Source organism: Triticum urartu, chromosome 5 (assembly GCF_003073215.2).
Source record: "Triticum urartu cultivar G1812 chromosome 5, Tu2.1, whole genome shotgun sequence".
Lineage (NCBI taxonomy): Eukaryota > Viridiplantae > Streptophyta > Magnoliopsida > Poales > Poaceae > Triticum > Triticum urartu.
Window position 1 is genome coordinate 210,915,018 of NC_053026.1, and position 20,175 is coordinate 210,935,192.

General features: G+C 48.4%; 1 protein-coding gene across 1 annotated transcript; it reads right to left on the reverse strand.

Moving 5' to 3' along the window:
* Window positions 1-7,469: 7,469 nt before the first annotated feature.
* Window positions 7,470-11,858, reverse strand: LOC125508428. The gene is made up of 6 exons (XM_048673143.1): window positions 11,299-11,858; window positions 10,675-11,143; window positions 10,500-10,572; window positions 10,221-10,389; window positions 10,064-10,141; window positions 7,470-9,683 (listed from the first exon to the last, which is right to left on the reverse strand). The coding sequence occupies exons 3-6, from the start codon at window positions 10,514-10,516 to the stop codon at window positions 9,390-9,392; spliced, it is 558 nt and encodes a 185-aa protein (XP_048529100.1). The 5' UTR covers window positions 10,517-10,572; window positions 10,675-11,143; window positions 11,299-11,858; the 3' UTR covers window positions 7,470-9,389.
* Between the last annotated feature and the right edge of the window lie 8,317 nt (window positions 11,859-20,175).

The following is a 20,175-nucleotide window of genomic DNA, read 5'->3' on the forward strand; positions in this document are numbered from 1 at the left end:
GTGAGGTACCCCGCCTTGGTCTCTCCGCCTCCTCATGAGCCAGCCTGACGAGGCCGTGCCTGAGGAAGCTCCGCGTCATCCGCCCCACGAGGCTTGGCCCCTCACGAGGGTCTTGGGTTTGTGTTGGTGAAGATGGGCCGCGCTGGGCCCCCCTTTGAGCCACGCCGCAAGCCGCAGGCATGCAAGTCTGGGGACCCCCGTTCCCAGAACGCCGACACTCGTCATCGCTATGCAGCCCCTTGTCCTTGTTTTCGGCATTTAACTTCCCGGCCTGCTTGAACACCCAGCATTCTCTGTTGGTGTGATTGGCTGGCTTGTCGGGAGTGCCGTGGATTTAACACGAGCGATCCAGTATGCGATCCAAACTGGACGGAGCCGGATTATTTCTTTTAAATGGCTTTTTCCGCTGACCGGATCTAGAGCCTCTGAATCTGGCATTGACTGCCGTATCTTCAGTGTTATCGCCGTTGTTGCGGCGCTTTGGCTTGTTACGACATTGCCTATTGTTAACATCTTTGGTATCCGAGGTGTCCGGATTCCACGATGTGTTGTTGCTGCGAGCCAGCCAGCTATCCTCGCCCGTGCAAAAGCGGGTCATGAGTGTTGTGAGGGATGCCATAGATTTTGGCTTCACCTGACCGAGGTGGCGGGCGAGCCACCCGTCGCGGATGTTATGCTTGAATGCCGCTAGGGCCTCTACCTCCGGACAGTCTACAATTTGGTTTTTCTTAGTCACGAACCGTGTCCACAATTGTCTGGCTGATTCCGCTGGCTGTTGGGTTGTGTGGCTCAAATCATCAGCGTCCGGTGGCCGCACATAAGTGCCCTGGAAGTTGTCAAGAAATGCGTCTTCCAGATCCTCCCAACTGCCTACGGAATCTGCTGGCAAGCTATTCAGCCAATGCCGAGCTGGTCCTTTGAGTTTTAGTGGGAGGTACTTGATGGCATGTAGATCATCACCACCAGCCATGTGGATATGAAGGAGGAAATCCTCAATCCATACAGCGGGATCTGTTGTGCCGTCATATGATTCGATATTTACGGGTTTGAAACCCTCCGGGAATTCATGATTCATAACTTCATCAATGAAGCATAGGGGTGTGCGGCGCCTCTGTGCCGGGCTATATCCCGACGCAGCTCATATGAATCTTGTCTGCTGTATTCGGCCCGGCCGAATTTACTCTTGGCGTATCCGACATGACGATCATCGTCCCGTGTTGGCACACGTGTCCGTGACCCGTATATTGACCTTGCGATTTTTGCCTTACTGTCCAATATGTCTCGCAGGTCCTCTCTGTTGCCCCGGGCCTTAGTATTTTTGATTGAGTGGCGACGGGGTGCGGGCTGAACTTCAGGCTGAAACGCCTCTCTGGCTCGGTCGTGTAGTGGCCGGTCAGCCGCATCGTTCACTGGTAAATGAGGTTTCAATGCTTCCCCCTCGAGGTGAGGTAGCAACCTGCATTTTGGGTAACTCTTGGAGGGGCGCTCGAGTTCATACTCTTCGGCCGCAAGGATTTCGGTCCACCTGTCTACTAGCAAGTCCTGATCAGCTTGAAGCCGTTGCTACTTTTTCTTCAGGCTATTTGCCGTGGCCATAAGCCGGCGCTTGAAGCGCTCTTGCTCGACGGGGTCCTTAGGCACGATAAATTCTTCGTCACCGAAGCTCGCCTCGTCTTCGGAGAGAGGCATGTAATTGTCCACCTCCGGTTCTCCATCTGCTGCCTGCTCTGGAGGGCTAGCTTATTCGTCCTCCGGCTCTACATCGTGCTGGAGGGGATTGTTGTTGTCTTCGGCACTATCTGGAGTGTTATTGTCTCATGTGCTGGTATCACTATTCTTGCTGTGGCGGGACTTAGAGCGGCGCCGCTGACGTCGGTGCTTGGGTTGCTTCTTGGAGGGGTCATCCTCCGCTGTCTCGTCGCCATTGCCTTCTTTGGGGGTGTCCACCATGTATATATCATATGCTGAGGTGGCGGTCCAGCGCCCTTTGGGCGGTGGTTCCTGTTCGTCTCCGGCGTCGTCATCCATACTGTCGAAGTCTTCGGAGTCGAAGTCAAGCATGTCGGTTAAGTCGTCGACAGTGGCTACTAAGTGGGTGGTGGGTGGGCAGCGAATTTCTTCGCCGTCCGCATCCCATTCTAGCTGGACATAGTTCGGCCAAGGTTCTCCTGACAGGGAGAGAGACCTTAATGAATTTAGCACATCACCGAAAGGTGAGCGCAGAAAGATATCCGCGGAGGTCAACTCCATGATCGGCGCCCAATCGGGTTCGATGGGTGCAGATGCAGGCGGCTCGAAGCCTGTGGCCGGAGAAGAATCCATTGGTTCGGTGACGTGGCTCTCGTAAGGGGCAAAGTCAGTATCCGGCTCTATCTCCACTGAGAGTGTGGCCTCCATGGCACGGTCTATCCCTCCGCTCTCAGATGGCGCAATTTGCTCCGGATTAATTGCCGGAGTAGTTACAGATGCGATCTCCCGAACATTGTCCGACGGCAGAGTTACGTCAAGCTCGTCGCGGCTAAGTGGCACACCTGGCATGGGCTCGAATCCGTCGAAGATCAAGTCTCGGCGGATGTCGGCCGTGTAATTCAATTTTCCAAATCTGACTTGATGGCCAGGGGCGTAGCTCTCGATCTGCTCCAGATGGCCAAGCGAATTGGCCCGCAGTGTGAAGCCGCCAAATACGAAGATCTGTCCGAGGAGGAAAACCTCACCCTGGACCGCATCGTTACCGATGATCGAAGGAGCCATCAAGCCTTACGACGACAACACAGTGGAACTCTCAATGAAAGCACCAATGTCGGTGTCAAAACCGACGGATCTCGGGTAGGGGGTGCCGAACTGTGCGTCTAAGGCGGATGGTAACAGGAGGCAGGGGACACGATGTTTACCCAGGTTCGGGCCCTCTTGATGGAGGTAATACCCTACGTCCTGCTTGATTGTTCTTGATGATATGAGTATTACAAAAGTTGATCTACCACGAGATCGTAGAGGCTAAACCCGAGAAGCTAGCCTATGGTATGATTGTCTATTGTCCTACGGACTAAACCCTCCGGTTTATATAGACACCGGAGGGGGCTAGGGTTACACAAGGTTCGTTACAAGGGAGGAGATATACATATTCGTATTGCCTAGCTTGCCTTCCACGCCAAGGAGAGTCCCATCCAGACACGAGACGAAGTCTTCAATCTTGTATCTTCATAGTCCAACAGTCCGGCCAAAGGATATAGTCCGGCTGTCCGGAGACCCCCCAATCCAGGACTCCCTCACCGACCTCCTCGTTCGAATCCTTGTCGGATCCGGTAGGTGCCCATCGTTGCGCCAAGTCCCACTTCGCCGCCGTTGAATGAGTCCCCTGCTTCCTGGCGAGATGGTGTACGCTGCGCCCGCTCGCAGAACCTCCCCAGCGTCCCTCGTTGACCAGTGTCAACTGCCACATGGGCCTCCTCAAGCGCCACCCAGCAAACCGGCCGGGCCACCCCGGTTACTTCCAGTTCAGATGAGCCGTCTTGACCCATCGCGAACCAGCCAGCCCACTGCTCCATCGTCCTGGGTGGATGCCCATGGTGAGGCCCCCAACGCCTCCATTGTTTTTTTCTTTCTCTCTACTGGACCAACATGCTTCATATTCGGCCCGTATAGGTTTTTTTAGATTCTACGATTTTAGCCTTTTTTTCCAGAGAGTGCAGTTTTATAGGAAAGCCCTTGCGCTTCATGCATATCCTAACTCCACAACCGTGTATCGGAATTAAACAAACTTGATATGTAAAATGCTTAGAATTTTGTGTAGTTTCATAATATGTGACTTTTATCCATGTTTGTAATGTTTAAAATTCTGTTTGTGTTTATTTTGCTTAATGCCATGTTAAAATGATTTATGTCATAACTAAATAACCATAGCTCGGTTTTAAATAAACTTTATATGTAAATGGGGTGGAAAAATGCCTAGTTTAACATGGTGCATTCATCTTGTATATTTAACAACTCTAAAATATGGTATAGGGCAGAACAGTACCAAATCCATAATTTGCATATGGGGATTCTCCGGACTTGTTGTTTGTTGTTCCGGCCTCATTTAAACTTGCCTAGTTAAGTAGTTTTATTATGCTTCACCCCTTGCCATGCTAACCAACATTTAATTTGGTTGAGTACTTAAACGGGAGAGAACTAAATAATTGTTGCGGTGTTTCATCAAAATGCAACTCTTTGCATATTGAGCTCCACTTAACTTGTAGTTTTGCTTGTGCACTTTGCCATGCCATGCCTTCATTAAACCGAACATGCATCCTACTTGGTTGTGCATCATGTCATGCTTATGTGATGGTTGTTTACCATGTTGTTTGCTTCTTTCCGGTGTTGCTTCTTCGGGTTGGTTCCGATAACGTCGCGTTTGTGAGGATTCGTTTGACTTCGTCCGTTTGTCTTCTTCATGGACTCGTTCTTCTTCCTTGTGGGATCTCAGGCAAGATGACCATACCCTCGAAATCACTTCTATCTTTGCTTGCTAGTTGTTCGTTCTATCGCTTTGTCGCGCTACCTACCACTTGTTATATCATGACTCCCATATTGCCATGTCAAGCCTCTAACCCACCTTCCTAGCAAACCGTTGTTTGGCTATGTTATCGCTTTTGCTCAGCCCCTCTTATAGCGTTGCTAGTTGCAGGTGAAGCTGAAGTTTGTTCCATGTTGGAACATGGATATGTTGGGATATCACAATACCTCTTATTTTAATTAATGCATCAATATACTTGATAAAGGGTGGAAGGCTCGGCCTTATGCCTGGTGTTTTGTTCCACTCTTGCCGCCCTAGTTTCCGTCATACTGGTGTTATGTTCCTTGATTTTGCGTTCCTTACGCGGTTGGGTGTTATGGGAACCCCTTGACAGTTCGCCTTGAATAAAACTCCTCCAGCAAGGTCCAACCTTGGTTTTACATTTGCCTAACAACCTATTACCCTTCCCTTGGGTCGGCCAACCCGAGGGTCATCTTTATTTTAACCCCCCGGGGCCAGTGCTTCTCTAAGTGTTGGTCCGAACCGAGTAGACTACGGGGCCACCTCGGGGAAACTTGAGGTTTCGTTTTACTCGTAGGATGTCTCATCCGGTGTTTCCCTGAGAACGAGATATGTGCAGCTCCTATAGGGATTGCCGGCACATCGGGCGGCTTTGCTGGTCTTGTTTTACCATTGTCAAAATGTCTTGTAACCGGGATTCCGAGACTGATCGGGTCTACTCGGGAGAAGGAATATCCTTCGTTGACCGTGAGAGCTTATGATGGGCTAAGTTGGGAAACCCTGCAGGGTATTAACTTTCGAGAGTCGTGCCAGCGGTTATGTGGCAGATGGGAATTTGTTAATATCCTGTTGTAGACAACTTGACACTTAACTTAATTAAAATGCATCAACCGCGTGTGTAACCGTGATGGTCTCTTCTCGGCGGAGTCCGGGAAGTGAACATGGTTCTTGGGTTATGTTTGAACGTAAGTAGTTTCAGGATCACTTCTTGATCACTTCTAGCTTACGACCGTTGCGTTGCTTCTCTTCTCGCTCTTATTTGCGTATGTTAGCCACCATATTTGCTTAGTGCTTGCTACAGCTCCACCTCATTACCCTATCCTACCCATAATCTTAAATAGTCTTGATCTCGTGGGTGTGAGATCGCTGAGTCCTCGTGACTCACAAATACTTCCAAACAGTTGCAAGTGCCGATGATACCAGTGCAGGTGACGCAACCCAGCTCAAGTGAGAGCTCGATGAAGACCTTGGTCATTGTTATGTGTCTTTCCGGTTGATCAGTAGTGGAGCCCAGTTGGGACGATCGGGATCTAGCATGTGGGGTTGTCTTCTTTTATTTTTTTTGTTCTGTAGTCGGACCTTTGATTGTATTCTGGATGATGTATGTTTAACTTGTTATTTGTGTGAAGTGGCGATTGTAAGCCAACTCTTTATCCATTTCTTATTTAGTACATGGGATTGTGTGAAGATTACCCCTCTTGCGGCAAAACCACAATGCGGTTATGCCTCTAAGTCGTGCCTCGACACGTGGGAGATATAGCCGCATCGTGGGTGTTACACATCTATCCCCACTTTGACTTCAACGCCGCCATTTCTCCAGTGCACGGAGCCATCCGGGACAACATGGCGCATTGGGTGGATGATAATGTGGACGCTCTGGTCAGGGCCTTCGCTTCTTAGGACGACGCGGTGGTGGTCGTGGCGGACAAAGGCGGAGCGGTTGATGATGGCGAAGACGATGCCAGCGACAGCGCCAGTAGCGTGCCTGGGAGCGCTTCGGAATATGCTGCGAGCGACATGTCCGATTGAGCCCGCGCTCCTTTGCTTTGAGCCTGCACACAAAAGCTTGGGCACGACCCCTCAAGGTGTAAGAGCATTTTTGGGAGGGGGAGCCCCTCATGTAATCAGACTACTGTTTTATTCCTTAAGTTAGACTTGAAATGTGCTTTTACGAGCCCACGAGCTCCTCCGCGACTTGTTGTTGTAACTTACCTCAGCCTAGACAAGCCTCGAACCGGTCTTGTAGTTGTCGATGTGCATTCCTCCCGAGGGGAGTTCTCTGCGGGCTGCCGAGAGGGGTCCTTCATGGGCTCGCGAGGTTTGGGGCTCCTGAAGAGCCTACTAGTCTATCAGAGAGGGCCTCGCGATAAACGAGCGCCAGACTATGGCAGGTTGTGCGCGTAGCGCGCCCATACCACTCCTAGCCCCCGCTCGCGAGGTGCTCACAAGGGAAATGGGTAGCAGGCGCGAGCCTCAAAACAAGGCACTGAACCAGAAAACTCGGAAAATCAACACGAACGAGAGAAGACGCCCCCTGCGCTTGCAAACGAAAATACGACTTCAAGTTCAAATCCAAAAGGCGGCAAATCGAGCTACACAAAAGGGGTTGAAAGCAAATGGCTGCGTCTGGCACCTAGCTAGTCTTCTTGTCTTCCCACCAGCGTGGAGCTACGTGCTTTCACTGGCTGTGAGCATAGTCATTGGGGGACAGTGTCGACGGCTAGCGCTGAGCATGGTGCTTCCACTAGGACGTGGGTGGGAGCCCCCGAGGCCCGAGGGCGGCACTCCGGAGACTCCGGGGCGTGTACAGCCCCACTCATTATTACATGAGAGTGTCACGAGCGGAGACCTTCATAGGAGCGAGCCTTACTTCATATCGCCAGGCGAGGGCCCCGCCCTGCGCCACCCTTGACCACCATTGGGGTGTCCGGAAACCAGGACGAGACCAAGGGGCAAAGCGGACGCTGGCAGCGCCCTCGGCAACCACGGGTCCTCTACCGGGGGGAAAGCTCACCGGCGCTTCCCTCGGCAGAGGGCGTACCTCCGTGCAGCACCTTGCTCCGTGTGGCGCGGGGGAGGGCCTGGCTCCGGGCCTCTCCCACGCAGCCCCCAGAGCACCACTCCTGCCGCTGGCTGGGCCACTTCCCTGAGGTCTGAAACTGCTGCCGCAGCCTGATTCTCCTACAGTTCGGTGTTAGCATAAGCTTGCTCCTAAAATATTGACTGTACCCCGCCGTCGTCGTCGCTGAAGGGCGTCGGCGAAGCCTCCGGGCGGCTCGGGGAAGACCTGTGCTTCAGGCCCTCTAGCCGCCCATCCTGGTCCGGGGAACGGATTGGGGCCTTCCCCCGGCAAGTATTCCGGGTTCACCATGCGGGGCACGTAGGCGTCCGTGATCACCTCACCAGAGCCGCTGCCCAGGTGCCCCACGCCTTGGGCCGCCAGTCACGGCGCTTAGCCCTGGTGGCCGCCGTGTGGCATCCTAGCACGTCCTCGCGGCGGGCCGTCGGTGCTTGTCCCTACTAGCGATGGTGTAGTTCCGGCAGGACTGCCCGCGCCAGGACCCGCGCCAACATCGTCGGATCCCCCTGACGCCCGAGGGGGTGTGCGGGCTTGCCCAGGCCTCGCGCATGCTTCTGCCACGACCTGGGGTGTGGTCAAGGAGCAGAAAGGCGGCGTACCCCTGCACGCGGCGTCCAGTAGCTTGGCGACTCGCTCCAGCAGTGCATCACGGCCGCTCTCCGCTAGCCTGCACCGCAGCAGCTCCCGTGCCACGATGAGTGCGGCTCGCATGTTCGCCTGCTCCTGCCGGGTGTGTGGTGCCGTTTTCGCAGCATAACATGAGGATCTCATGGCTGCGCACGTGCGCCGCGGCGCGAGGGTGGCGGGCGCCGGCCCGCGCTGCCTGTGCCCGTGGGTGTTAGGCGGCGCGCAGGCTGCCTGGAGCGCGGAGTTGAGGTCTTCTGGAGTGGATGGCGGCACCCAGGCAGGCCAGGCCGCCTAGTGGTCGGCTTGGTTCCTCAGGCTGTCAGACATTGGAGTCGCAGGGCAATGGCGGGTCGGTCAAAGGAGAAGAAAGCTTCGGCGCACCCCTACCTGGCGCGCCAAATGTCGGATTCTGGGTTCTGGCAAACCCTTGAGGTTCGAACATTGGGGTGCACATGAAGATCTCTCTCTCCCTCGCTCTCGCAACGATCTCAAGGCCTAACTCGACAAACCCAAGGTACAAGAGACACGCGGGTTTATACTGGTTTAGGCCACCGTTATGGTGTAATAACCTACTGCAGTGTGGTATGGTGGATTGCCTCGTGGGCTGAGGATGAATCAGTACAATGGATGAACAACCTCCTGAGGAGAGGTGTTCTTGAGCTCGATGAGCTGGTGTTTGAGGATGGTCCGAATGTGTTCTCCCCTTGCAATGGTGGTGGCTAGCCCTATTTATAGAGGCCCTGGTCCTCTTCCCAAATGTTAGGTGGGAAGGGATCCCACAACGGACAGTTTTGAAGGGAGACAACTAGTACAAGTTATCCTGACAAAAGGTGGTCTTCGCCTGCCAAAGGCTCTGGTGGTGATGCCGCCATGGGCTCTGCGGTGACCTCCGTCCTATCGTCCTGCTGGTCTTGGTCTTGTTGCACTGATATGGAAACCTTTGCCTGACGCCTCGGGACTCCTCGCATGTGCTTGCCCCTTTAGCACCAAAGAGGAAACAGGTACCCTGCGCCCGCTGGTGCCCACCTTGCCTTGGTCTTCATGGATCACGTCGTGCAGACCTCGCGAGGTGCCCCTGGCATTGATATCTCCGCTCCTTGGGAGCCAGCCTAGCGAGGCCGCCCCATAGGAGGTCTTGGTGTCGTCCTCCTCGCAAGGCTTGGACCCTCGCGAGGGTCTTGAGTGGTTGCTGGTGAAGATGGGCTCTACCAGGCTGTTGGTGGAGCCACGCCCTGGGCCGCAGGCAGGCAAGTCTAGGTACCTCCGTTCGCAGGACGCCGACATACATCACAAATTCGAAATACAGGAACACAACAAAAAAATTGAAAATACAGGAACACCATCCTCCCAGCAACAAAAACAACTAAAAAAATCAATAAAAACGGATACTCACGTGTTTTGCTTCCGCGGCACCCGCACAAACTCGCAAGAGAAACCATCAATATGCGCCGGCGAGAACAGTTTGGCCTTGTATACGCTGGACTCCCTCCAAAGCTTCTTTATGTTATCTGTCATAGTCCTAAAGAATCTAACTGCGTCACTCCAACTTTCATCGTGGAGTGAATCAAGACACTCAAAATGACGAAACCTCAAATTCAGAACAATCAAGCACCAATGCCCAGATTCTTCACTAGGCTTCATGGCAGCCACAAATGACGGCGGATCAAAAGTAGGGAAAAGAATCTGACAAAAAATCGCAGAGGAAAAATGAATTTAACAAATCATAATGAAACAAACAGTTCAGCCACCAAACAATAAAATAAAAGAGGGAAATTGAAAATCAGAAGTACAAACAAATCAGATAATCATAAGTTCTAATTGAGTAAGCAACCCACTTCGAAAGATAAATGCTACTCAAGTTTATATCCACCACCCAAACTTGCACCAAACATATCAGTTCAATTTCCTTGCGACAATAAGTGCAGCTTTAAAAAAAAGAAGCACACACCATTCGTAAGTGCAGGGGTAAAGAGCAGGCTACTCAAGTTCATTCCCACTTCCCAAACTTGCATGAAAACATGACAGTTCTAGTTCACGAGTACAATAAATTCAAGTTAACCTACTTGGTCAAAACCATCAGCCCCTGTTCCCATGAACCACTGTAGCACATTGGCAGCAATATTCCCATCATGGATCTTGGTCTGTTGTACAAAAAGAACAATAATAGTTAGAAAATTCCCAAAATAACTTATCATCCTATTTAGAAAGCAAAATACTAACCATCACCCATCTGGGAACTATCAACTTGTCAGTGTCAAGGTACTTCTGACATAGAGAATATAAAACAACACGAGCACTGTCTGAGTTGAGCATGCCAGTGGGGACAAATGCTTTAGCAATAGAACCAACACTGGCATCACATTCGCTATTTTGAAACATCGGCTTGTCACTAGGAAAACACAAAAGAGGACATGGATTAAAACTTTTGCAATAACAACAATAGTCATATGAGAGAAAGAAAAAGAGATGAAAATGATACAGGCAAAACCCCAAACTAACCGTTTCCCACGGTTCATGTGCAACCTCGTAATAGCGAAGAAAAACAAATCAACCTTAGCAACATTAGCACCTTCTGCTTGCAGAAAAAGAAGAAAAAACTATAAGTTCAAGCACTACATGTGAACATGTCCAAAATGCCATAAATGAGAAGTACGCCTCATTTACAAGTCCTTACCTGCACTCTCAGCGTTTGACGACGGGAGTTCCTATGATGACACCAATATACCTCCAGTTTCAGGGTTTGACGATGGAAGATATTGTGAGGACAGCAATATGGCTGTGCTTTCAGGGTCTGAAGAAAAATCATGGGACGATAGGAGCACCTCCTGCATCAAGGGGCTAGAAGAAATCGACAGAAGTAAATCACCATCCTCAGATGGCACCTCCTCCACGCTAGAGGCATCTTGCAATGCATCACCGTAATCAAGCCCTTCAGGTGGGAAATTTTTCAGCAGCAAATCTTCACAATCAGAAAGATTTTCATTCCCAGCAATACCAACACCAGACGATTTGGCATCAAGTATGCTGGCAGCACCAACATCCTCATCAGCAACTTTGGTACCAACATCGCGCCCACTACTCAATGGAACACCACAAGAATCATCTCCACCACTAACGGCAGCCTCACGCTCAACATCAGTCATCTAAAAAAATAAAAAAAAATCAGAAAAAGTGAATAATATGAACAAAACTAACAATCAAAAAAAGCTAGCAAGAGCTGCACAGGCTAACTATTATAGCTAAAAAGAAATAGCAGCAAAAACTGCATATAAAATTAATGCAATCACAGAAAAAAAACCTTAGTAGCATTCACAACAACATCATCGATCTTGCTGGTACTAAAATTCAAAGGAACATCACCAATGGTCGAACAAGGCTCGTCGCCAACAACAGGACCCTGATTCATAGTAATGAAGCAAAAAACAATGCTATTATTAGCAACAATAAATACAAGGAATTAAACCACACTAACAAAAAGATAGGTACAACCTATTATAACGCCCACGATGCGGCTATATCTCCCACATGTCGAGGCACGACTTAGAGGCATAACCGCATAGTGGTTTTGTCGCAAGAAGGGTCATCTTCACAAACATCCCATGTAATGAATAAGACATGGATAAATAGAGTTGGCTTACACTCGCCACGTCACACAATACATAAATAATTCATGCATCATCCAGATACACTCATAGACCGAGTACAGTCAAATCCAAATGAAAAGGAAGATAAACCCCAAACGCTAGATCCCCGATCGTCCCAACTGGGCTCCACTATTGATCATCTGTAAAAGACACATAATAACAACCAAGGTCTTCGTCGAACTCCCACTTGAGCTCGGTAGCATCACCTGCACTGGTATCATCGGCATCTGCAACTATTTGGAAGTATCCGTGAGTCACGAGGACTCAGCAATCTCACACCCGCGAGATCAAGACTATTTAAGCTTATGGGTAGGATAAGGTAATGAGGTGGAGTTGCAGCAAGTGCTAAGCAAATATGGTGGCTAACATACTCAAATAAGAGTAAGATCAGAACCTACGCAACAGTCATGAAGCTAGAAGTGAAAAAGAAGTGATCCTGAAACTACTTATGTTCAAACATAACCCAAAACCGTGTTTACTTCCCGGACTCCGCCGAAAAGAGACCATCACGGCTACACAGGCGGTTGATTCATTTTAATTAAGTCAAGTGCCAAGTTCTCTACAACCGGATATTAACAAATTCCCATATGCCACATAACCACGGGCTCGGCTCTCGAAAGTTTATACCCTGTAGGGGTGTCCCAACTTAGCCCATCACAAGCTCTCATGATCAACGAAGGATATTCCTTCTCCCGGGAAGACCCGATCAGTCTTGGAATCCCGATTACAAGACATTTCGACAATGGTAAAATAAGACCAGCAAGACCGCCCGACTGTGTCGACATATCCTGATAGGAGCTGCACATATCTTGTTCTAAGGGCACACCGAATGAACACTACATACAGCAACCGAAGACCCCGGGTGAAGGGGTGGCACCGCAAGTGGCTCAAGGTTGGACGAACACTCAGAAGAGCACTGGCCGGGGGGTTAAAATAAAGATGACCCTCGGGTCTGCAAAACCCAAGGGAAAAGGCTTAGGTAGGCAAATGTAAAACCAAGGTTGGGCCTTGCTGGAGGAGTTTTATTCAAAGCAAACTATTAAGGGGGGCCCAGAACCCCAACCACGTAAGGAACCGCAGAATTAAGGAACATAACACTGGTATGACAAAAACTAGGGTGGCAAGAGTGGAACAAAACACCAGGCATAAGGCCGAGCCTTCCACCCTTTACCAAGTATATAGATGCATTAATTAAAATAAGAGATAATGTGATATCCCAACATAGCCATGTTCCAACATGGAACAAACTTCAACTTCACCTGCAACTAACAACGCTATAAGAGGGGCTAAGCAAAAGCGGTAAATTAGCCAAACAACGGTTTGCTAGGACAGTGGGTTAGAGGCTTGACATGGAAACATGGGAGGAATGATATAACAAGTGGTAGGTAGTATGACATAGCGATAGAACGAATAACAAGCAAGCAAAGATAGAAGCGATATCGAGGGTATGGTCATCTTGCCTGAAAAGTTCTCGTTAGGAAGAAGATCGAATCCATGAAGAAGACAAACGGACGTAGTCAAACGAATCCTGACAACTCCAAAACAAAATCGAAGCTAACGAGAGAAGCAAACCGGAAAGAAGCAAGCAACATGGTAAAAACACAAGCATAAATATGGTATGATGCACAACCAAGGATGGTGCATGTCTGGTTTAAATATGCATGGCATGGCAAAGTGCACAAACAAAACTACAAGTTAAGTGGAGCTCAACATGTAACAAGATGCATGTTGACGAAACACCGCATTCGATTATTTAGTTCACTCCCGGTTAGGTACTCAACAATATTAAATGTTGTTAAACATAGCAAGGGGTGAAGCATAATAAAACTACCTATCTAGGCAAGTTTAAATGAGGCCGAAACAACAAGCAACAAGTCCAGAAAAATCCTCATATGCATATTATGAATTTGGTATTGTTCTGCCCTATACCATATTTTAGAGTTGTTAAACATGCAAAGTAATGGGACCATGTTAAACTATGCATTTTTCCACCCCATTAGCATATAAAGATTATTAAATTCTGAGCTATGGTTATTTAGTTATGAATTAAATCATTTTAACAAGTCATTTATGCAAATTATATTCAAACATCATTTTAAACATGGATGAAAGTTGCATCTTGTGAAACTAGATGAAATTCTAAGCATTTTACATATTTAAATCATTGTAAACCGATGCACGGTTAGTGAGATATAATATGCATGACCAAAAAGGACTTTTCTATAAAACTCAACCTCACTTGATTAATAGCAAAATCGTTGGAACAGAAAAAAATGCTGCAAGCCGAAACTGTAAACTGGGCTTCACACAAGAGGACTGGGGCGCTCATCACCTCGGGCCTGCAAAAGTTGGGCCGGATCGGAAGCTGGCCCGTGAGGGCGTGAGGCAAAGCGAGCGAGCGTCTCTCGCTCGTTCTGGTCAACGCGAGGGGCGCTGGTGAGCAGAGAAGGACGAGGCAGGTGAGCGAGGAAGAGACGCGGTCAACACACGTGCGAAGCAGGGGAACTTGGCGCGGCTCCGGCGACGAGGCCTTGGTGGCGATGCGGGGAAGGGAAGCGGCGCGAGATGAAGCAGAAGATGGGCGCTGGACTCGGCGCTGGTCAACGGTGGCTCAGTGCATGTCCTATCGACCGAAGCCGAGGATGAGCGGGTGCCGCGGCTCCAGGAACATGGCGGAGCAGCGAGATCCGGCGACGATGGACTTGGTGCTGCAGGGGAGGTCCGGGACGAGTGGGGCGCATCCACCAGCAGCGGCGGGGCATGGCAGAATGGCGCAGGGGCCTTAGCGGAACAGGGTCGCGCCGCGGAAGATCGGGGGTACCGCGGGCGGCGTTCTCGTCGAGGTCCTCCGGGAAGAAGATGGCGGCGTCGCTGCTGGTTCGGGCGAGGAACGGAGGAGCTCCGGCGGTGGCGCTCGCCGGCGCGGGGAGGCGGTCCTGGACGAGGAGGTGGCTGCTGCCTCGGATGCCCGCGGGCGCAGGCGCACGAAGTAGGCGGTTGAAGGCGGATGGAGGCCGAAGGCGACACTAGTTGGGGACGAGGAGGCCCTTGAGGCAGAGGCGCACGGGGCTCGGGCGGCCGGCGGCTTGACTCCGGCGACGCGAGGCTGATGAAGAGCTCGTGCGCGAGGATGCCATGTGAGGGAGCTCGGGGATGCGGGGACGAGGTGGCTCTGGATGGCGACGAGGCGTGCTGGTGGCCGGCGTGAGGGAGATGAGGTGAGGAGGAGGCGCTCAGCTGGAGGGTTCGAGCGACGGGAAGAGCAGGCGATGGTGCGGTGGTTAGGGATCGAGGAACAAGAGAGGTGCGCTGGCTGGATGGATCGAGGGAGGAGGCTTGCGGGCTGATTGGAAGAAGAATGGGGATGGATCCAGAGGGGGATTTGGTGGAGTGCCGGCGGGGGCAAGCTGGGAGGATGGGACATCTTTCTAAATTTTAGGGTTGGTCTGTATATATAGGAGGCGGGAGGAGTTTTAGGTGCGTCTGGTCGTCATCGGACGGCTCTGGGTAAATTGGGTAGTCAAAAGAAGAAAGGAAAGAAATATTATGGTATCTCAGTGTTGATCCGGACTCAACGGTTACAACTGAGAGGGTCGGGTCCGGGAAGTTTCAGGCACGCACGCAAAGGGGGTTAGCCGGTCACAGTCAAGAGGGAAGCGAAAACCCGATTGGTCTGGAACGGTCTACGAAGGCAAAGCGGTTCGAGGGAAGGAGATGAAGGCAAATGGAGAAACGGCAATAACGAGCGAATGCAAGTTTTATGAAAACAATGATGGCAACGGAGTGCCGATGCAATGCGCATGATGCGACGATGACATGATGAAATGCAGCAAACAAATAAATAACAGAGTTGACTCGCAAAAACATGGAAGGCATCTGGAGCGTCGGTCTTGGGGCATCACAACACTCCTCCACTTTCAAGAGATCTCGTCCCGAGATCTTAGGATGGCACCGAAGCGAAGCGGAAGAGCAAGAGGTAAAACAAAGTTGCTTTTTTGACAAAAGAGTGAAACCAACGAACCTTGAGAGGTTAAACCAATTGGAAGAAAGAAAACAATGGAGATGAATGAGATTATGAACACTCCGTTATAAAAGAGGAACAAGAAACATTGAGAGATCCTTGTAGGTTGAAGGACATGAAACAAGAGCTTAACGGACCAAAAATAATATGAAAGCACACCGGTAGAAAAGAGAAACAAGGAACACCATGTGAGCCTTGGAGTTCGCAAAGCTATGAATGACGAGAACAATGGACAAGAAGTATATTCAAGCACTCCAGTTGAAACGAGATGTCCAAGGAACGATAAAGATCAATTACGACAACACTCCAGTTGGAAATGGAAGGCAAAGAATATGAACTTGGCAAAATGAAAGCACTTGGATGAGACTCGGGTTAGAAGAGGAATGATAGACAGAACACTCTGGTTAGAACAAGATAGAAAAGGAATAAGAATAATATAATTTGGACAGCACTCCGACTGTAAATGGAAGGAATTAGAATCATGAACTTGGGAAGATTGGATGATACTTGACGAAATCAACAACATGCTGTCTCCAAAACAACTAAAAGAATGGCACAAGAGGTAAGAAAGATTTTAGACAGTACTCCGGTTGAGAAGGGAGGAAAAACTTGATAAGATAAGAGAACTTGGATGGATGAAACTGAAAGTGCAACTATCCCTAGGTGGTTTTGGTAATTCATAACAACATATAGCTCATTGAGCTAATGCTATTCCAAGATGATTATTTCAGGAAAGCTCAATGATTGGCATGGTATGGATGTGAAAGTGGAACCCTCAAAATGCTAAGGACAATAGATTGGCTCAAGCTCAAAAGCTCAAGACTCTTCATTTTATACTTTAGTGATCCAAGATCACATTGAGTCCATAGGAAAAGCCAATACTATTAAGGAGGGATGAGGTGTTGCTTAATGAGCCTCTTGCTTCATGTGCTTAGTGATATGCTCCAAAACCCTCAACTACTTTCCCATATCCACATATAACCTAAACTCTAAGCCAAACTCGGTCCTACCGATTTTTCCAATCCGGCGCCACCGAGTTTCACTTGTCATTAGCCACTGCCAAAACCCTAGCAATTCGGTTCTACCGATAAGGTTCTCGGTCCCACCGAGATGGGGTTGCAAACTCTCTGTTTCCCTTTCGTAACTTTTCGGTCCCACCGAAAGAGCGAATCGGTCCCACCGAGATTGCAATGTAAACTCAGTGTTTCCCTTTTGTAACTTTTCGGTCTCACCGAGTTTCACTCGGTCCCACCGAAAGAGCAAATCGGTCCCACCGAGTTTGCCTGACCAACTCTCTGGTTAGCTAATTACCAAACTCGGTCGCACCGAGTTTGTGTAATCGGTCTCACCGAGATTACGTTATGCCCAAACCCTAACCGAATTGGTCCTACCGAGTTGCATGTCAGTCCCACCGAAATTCCTAACGGTCACTAGGTTTACATTTTCGGTCTGACCGAGTTTTATGATTCGGTCCCACCGAGATTGGAAAACTGTGTAACGGTTGGATTTTGTGTGGAGGCTATATATACCCCTCCACCTCTTTCTCATTCGAAGAGAGGGCCAACAGAACACACACATCATTCCAACTCATTTGTTCTGAGAGAGAACCACCTACTCATGTGTTGAGATCAAGACATTCCATTCCTACCATATGAATCTTGATCTCTAGCCTTCCCAAGTTGCTTTCCACTCAAATCTTCTTTCCACCAAATCCAAATCCTATGAGAGAAAGTTGAGTGTTGGGGAGACTATCATTTGAAGCACAAGAGCAAGGAGTTCATTACCTACACACCATTTGTTACTTCTTGGAGAGTGGTGTCTCCTAGATTGGCTAGGTGTCACTTGAGAGCCTCCGACAAGATTGTGGAGTGAACCAAGGAGTTTGTAAGGGCAAAGAGATCGCCTACTTCGTGAAGATCTACCGCTAGTGAGGCAAGTCCTTCGTGGGCGATGGCCATGGTGGGATAGACAAGGTTGCTTCTTCCTGGACCTTTTGTGGGTGGTTGCTTCTTCGTGGACCCTTCGTGGGTGGAGCCCTCCGTGGACTCGCGCAACCGTTGCCCTTGGATGGAGCCCTGTGTGGACTCGCGCAACCGTTACCCTTCGTGGGTTGAAGTCTCCATCAACGTGGATGTAGGATAGCACCACCTATCCGAATCACGGGAAAAACATCCGTGTCTCCAATAGCGTTTGAATTCTCCAAACCCTTCCCTTTACATTCTTGCAAGTTGCATGCTTTACTTTCCGCTGCCTATATACTCTTTGCATGCTTGCTTGAATTATGTGATGATTACTTGACTTGTCCTAAAATAGCTAAAATCTGCCAAGAACTAAAATTGGGAAAAGGTTAAGTTTTTATTTGGTCAAGTAGTCTAATCACCCCCCTCTAGACATACTTTCGATCCTACAGAAACGACACTCTGGTTGAATGGATAAGCAAAGGAAAGAACATGATCTTGGCAAAACGAGGTGATGGGACGAAGAGAGCAACAACACAATGCCTGTGGATCAAAACAATGGAAGCTATATTGTTGGGATAAAGGGTCGGAGAAGAAAAATGACAACTCCTGCCAAAATTGAATTTGAAGAGCATCCTTGCAAAGAAGGATTGAACGTAGTTGTTGGAAAATCAGCAACAAAAGATATGATGTCCAGTGGTCTTATGGAAAACATCCCAAAATTATGAGGTGAAATTCTACGACTAACGGAAACAATAGATTGGGGTGATATCAATAAACAGACGAGAAACTTATTTCACTGGGAGGATAAATGAAGAACTTGGGTCATTTATAAGCACCATAAATAGAAACAATCCTTAGGGAAAGCTTTAGGTGAAATATAACCCAACATAACTCCAATCAAGAGATTGATGGGTTGAAAATGATCTCATGAACGAATTGAAAATGACGGTTTTAAAATATGTCATTCCGGACAACTTGTGAATCATGAAAGCCGAAGGGAAATTGTCAAGAGTGACATAACACCACCTCAAAAGATAAGATAGAAAGAATTGCACTCCGAAATGCAAGATGAAGATTTCTTGAACTCCTTAAAACAAGACATGTGTTGAACACCATGTTTATTTTAGAGTATAGCTTGGCTAGATCTTAGCTTCGAGAGAAATCTTGAAGAACAATTGAAGAATGAAAAGAATCCTTGACGAACCATCATGTAGAGCCACCATGAAGAACTCCAGTAATAAATGGATGATAAGAGGAAGAGAAGTTAAAAACACCAGGTGAAGCCTTGCGATCATTTAGATGGAGCTTCGCGATGAGATAATGTGGAAAACTTGGAACTCCAGAAAAGAAAAGATGAAACATCTCGAACCGAGAATGTGACATGATGAACAACTCTGGAAAGAAGAGATTAGATCACTTGGATGAAACAATAATAAGACTTACATTATGCGTATCCTTCACCAATAAAATTGATGACAAACAATGGATTTGGCATACTACTTATTCTCGTAAAAAGGATTAAGATAGATATAGCGCAAACTTGGGAAGGTCTTCCACGAACCACCGGTAGGATTTGGAAAGAGCGAATGAATTGATACAATAACAACGGAAGAGGAATGTTGGATGAACCATGGTAAGGATTAAAAGAACGAACGAAGAAAACGAACGCATCACCAGGGAGAATTGGAAAATGAACAAAGATACTTGAGAGAATTTAGATACAAGTGAATGAAGAGATCCCGAGCTGATTAGAGGATACTTGAATAATGCCCCGGTAAGATTTGGAGAACGAGAGCTGAAAGTTGGAATGAATAATTCTGAGATGATGGGCTCCGGAGAATCAAATTGAAAAGACTCCTGAATTGCTTCGGATGGGTGAAAAGAATTCTCACAATCAAAAACAATTATGAGAGGATGGCAACAAGTTAGAACCACACATCTCTGAGAGAACGGATAAGATTTGGAGGAAAAACTCTTCTTCGGTCTTCAACTATCGAGAATGACGATAAGAAACACAACCATGAATTGTTGAGACACTTCGGGATAATGAAGAATATAAAGGTTTAATCAACAATGAAAAGAATTTGAAAGCGATCTTGGAGAGGCATCTGACTGATGATAACTCATTCTTATGTCAAACTTTGAAAAGAATTTGGGAATAGCTCCGGGAAAATTAAAAGAGACAGGTAAGATCCTGGGAAAAGACCTGTGGGTTAGGGCCACTAAAAAGAAACATCGTTGAAGTGATTTTGAACTGAGACATTGCACTGGTTAAATCAAATGGCTTAGAAGGATTAAGAATAGAAACTTGAATCTTCTAAGATAATATTAAGCACACCGGAACAAATGAATAACAACAAGTGAAATATTACGAGGTGCACTGGTATGGGAAAACATTTGAAACGAGGAAAAGGATATGATCAACACAGCTTGAATAGAATCCACCGGAGAAGAAAGGAGAACAAAGATTGATAAACTTGAAGCTTCCTTAGTATCTTCCTGAGAATCACTGGATGAGAACATTGACGAAAAAAATGGAGAGACTTCCC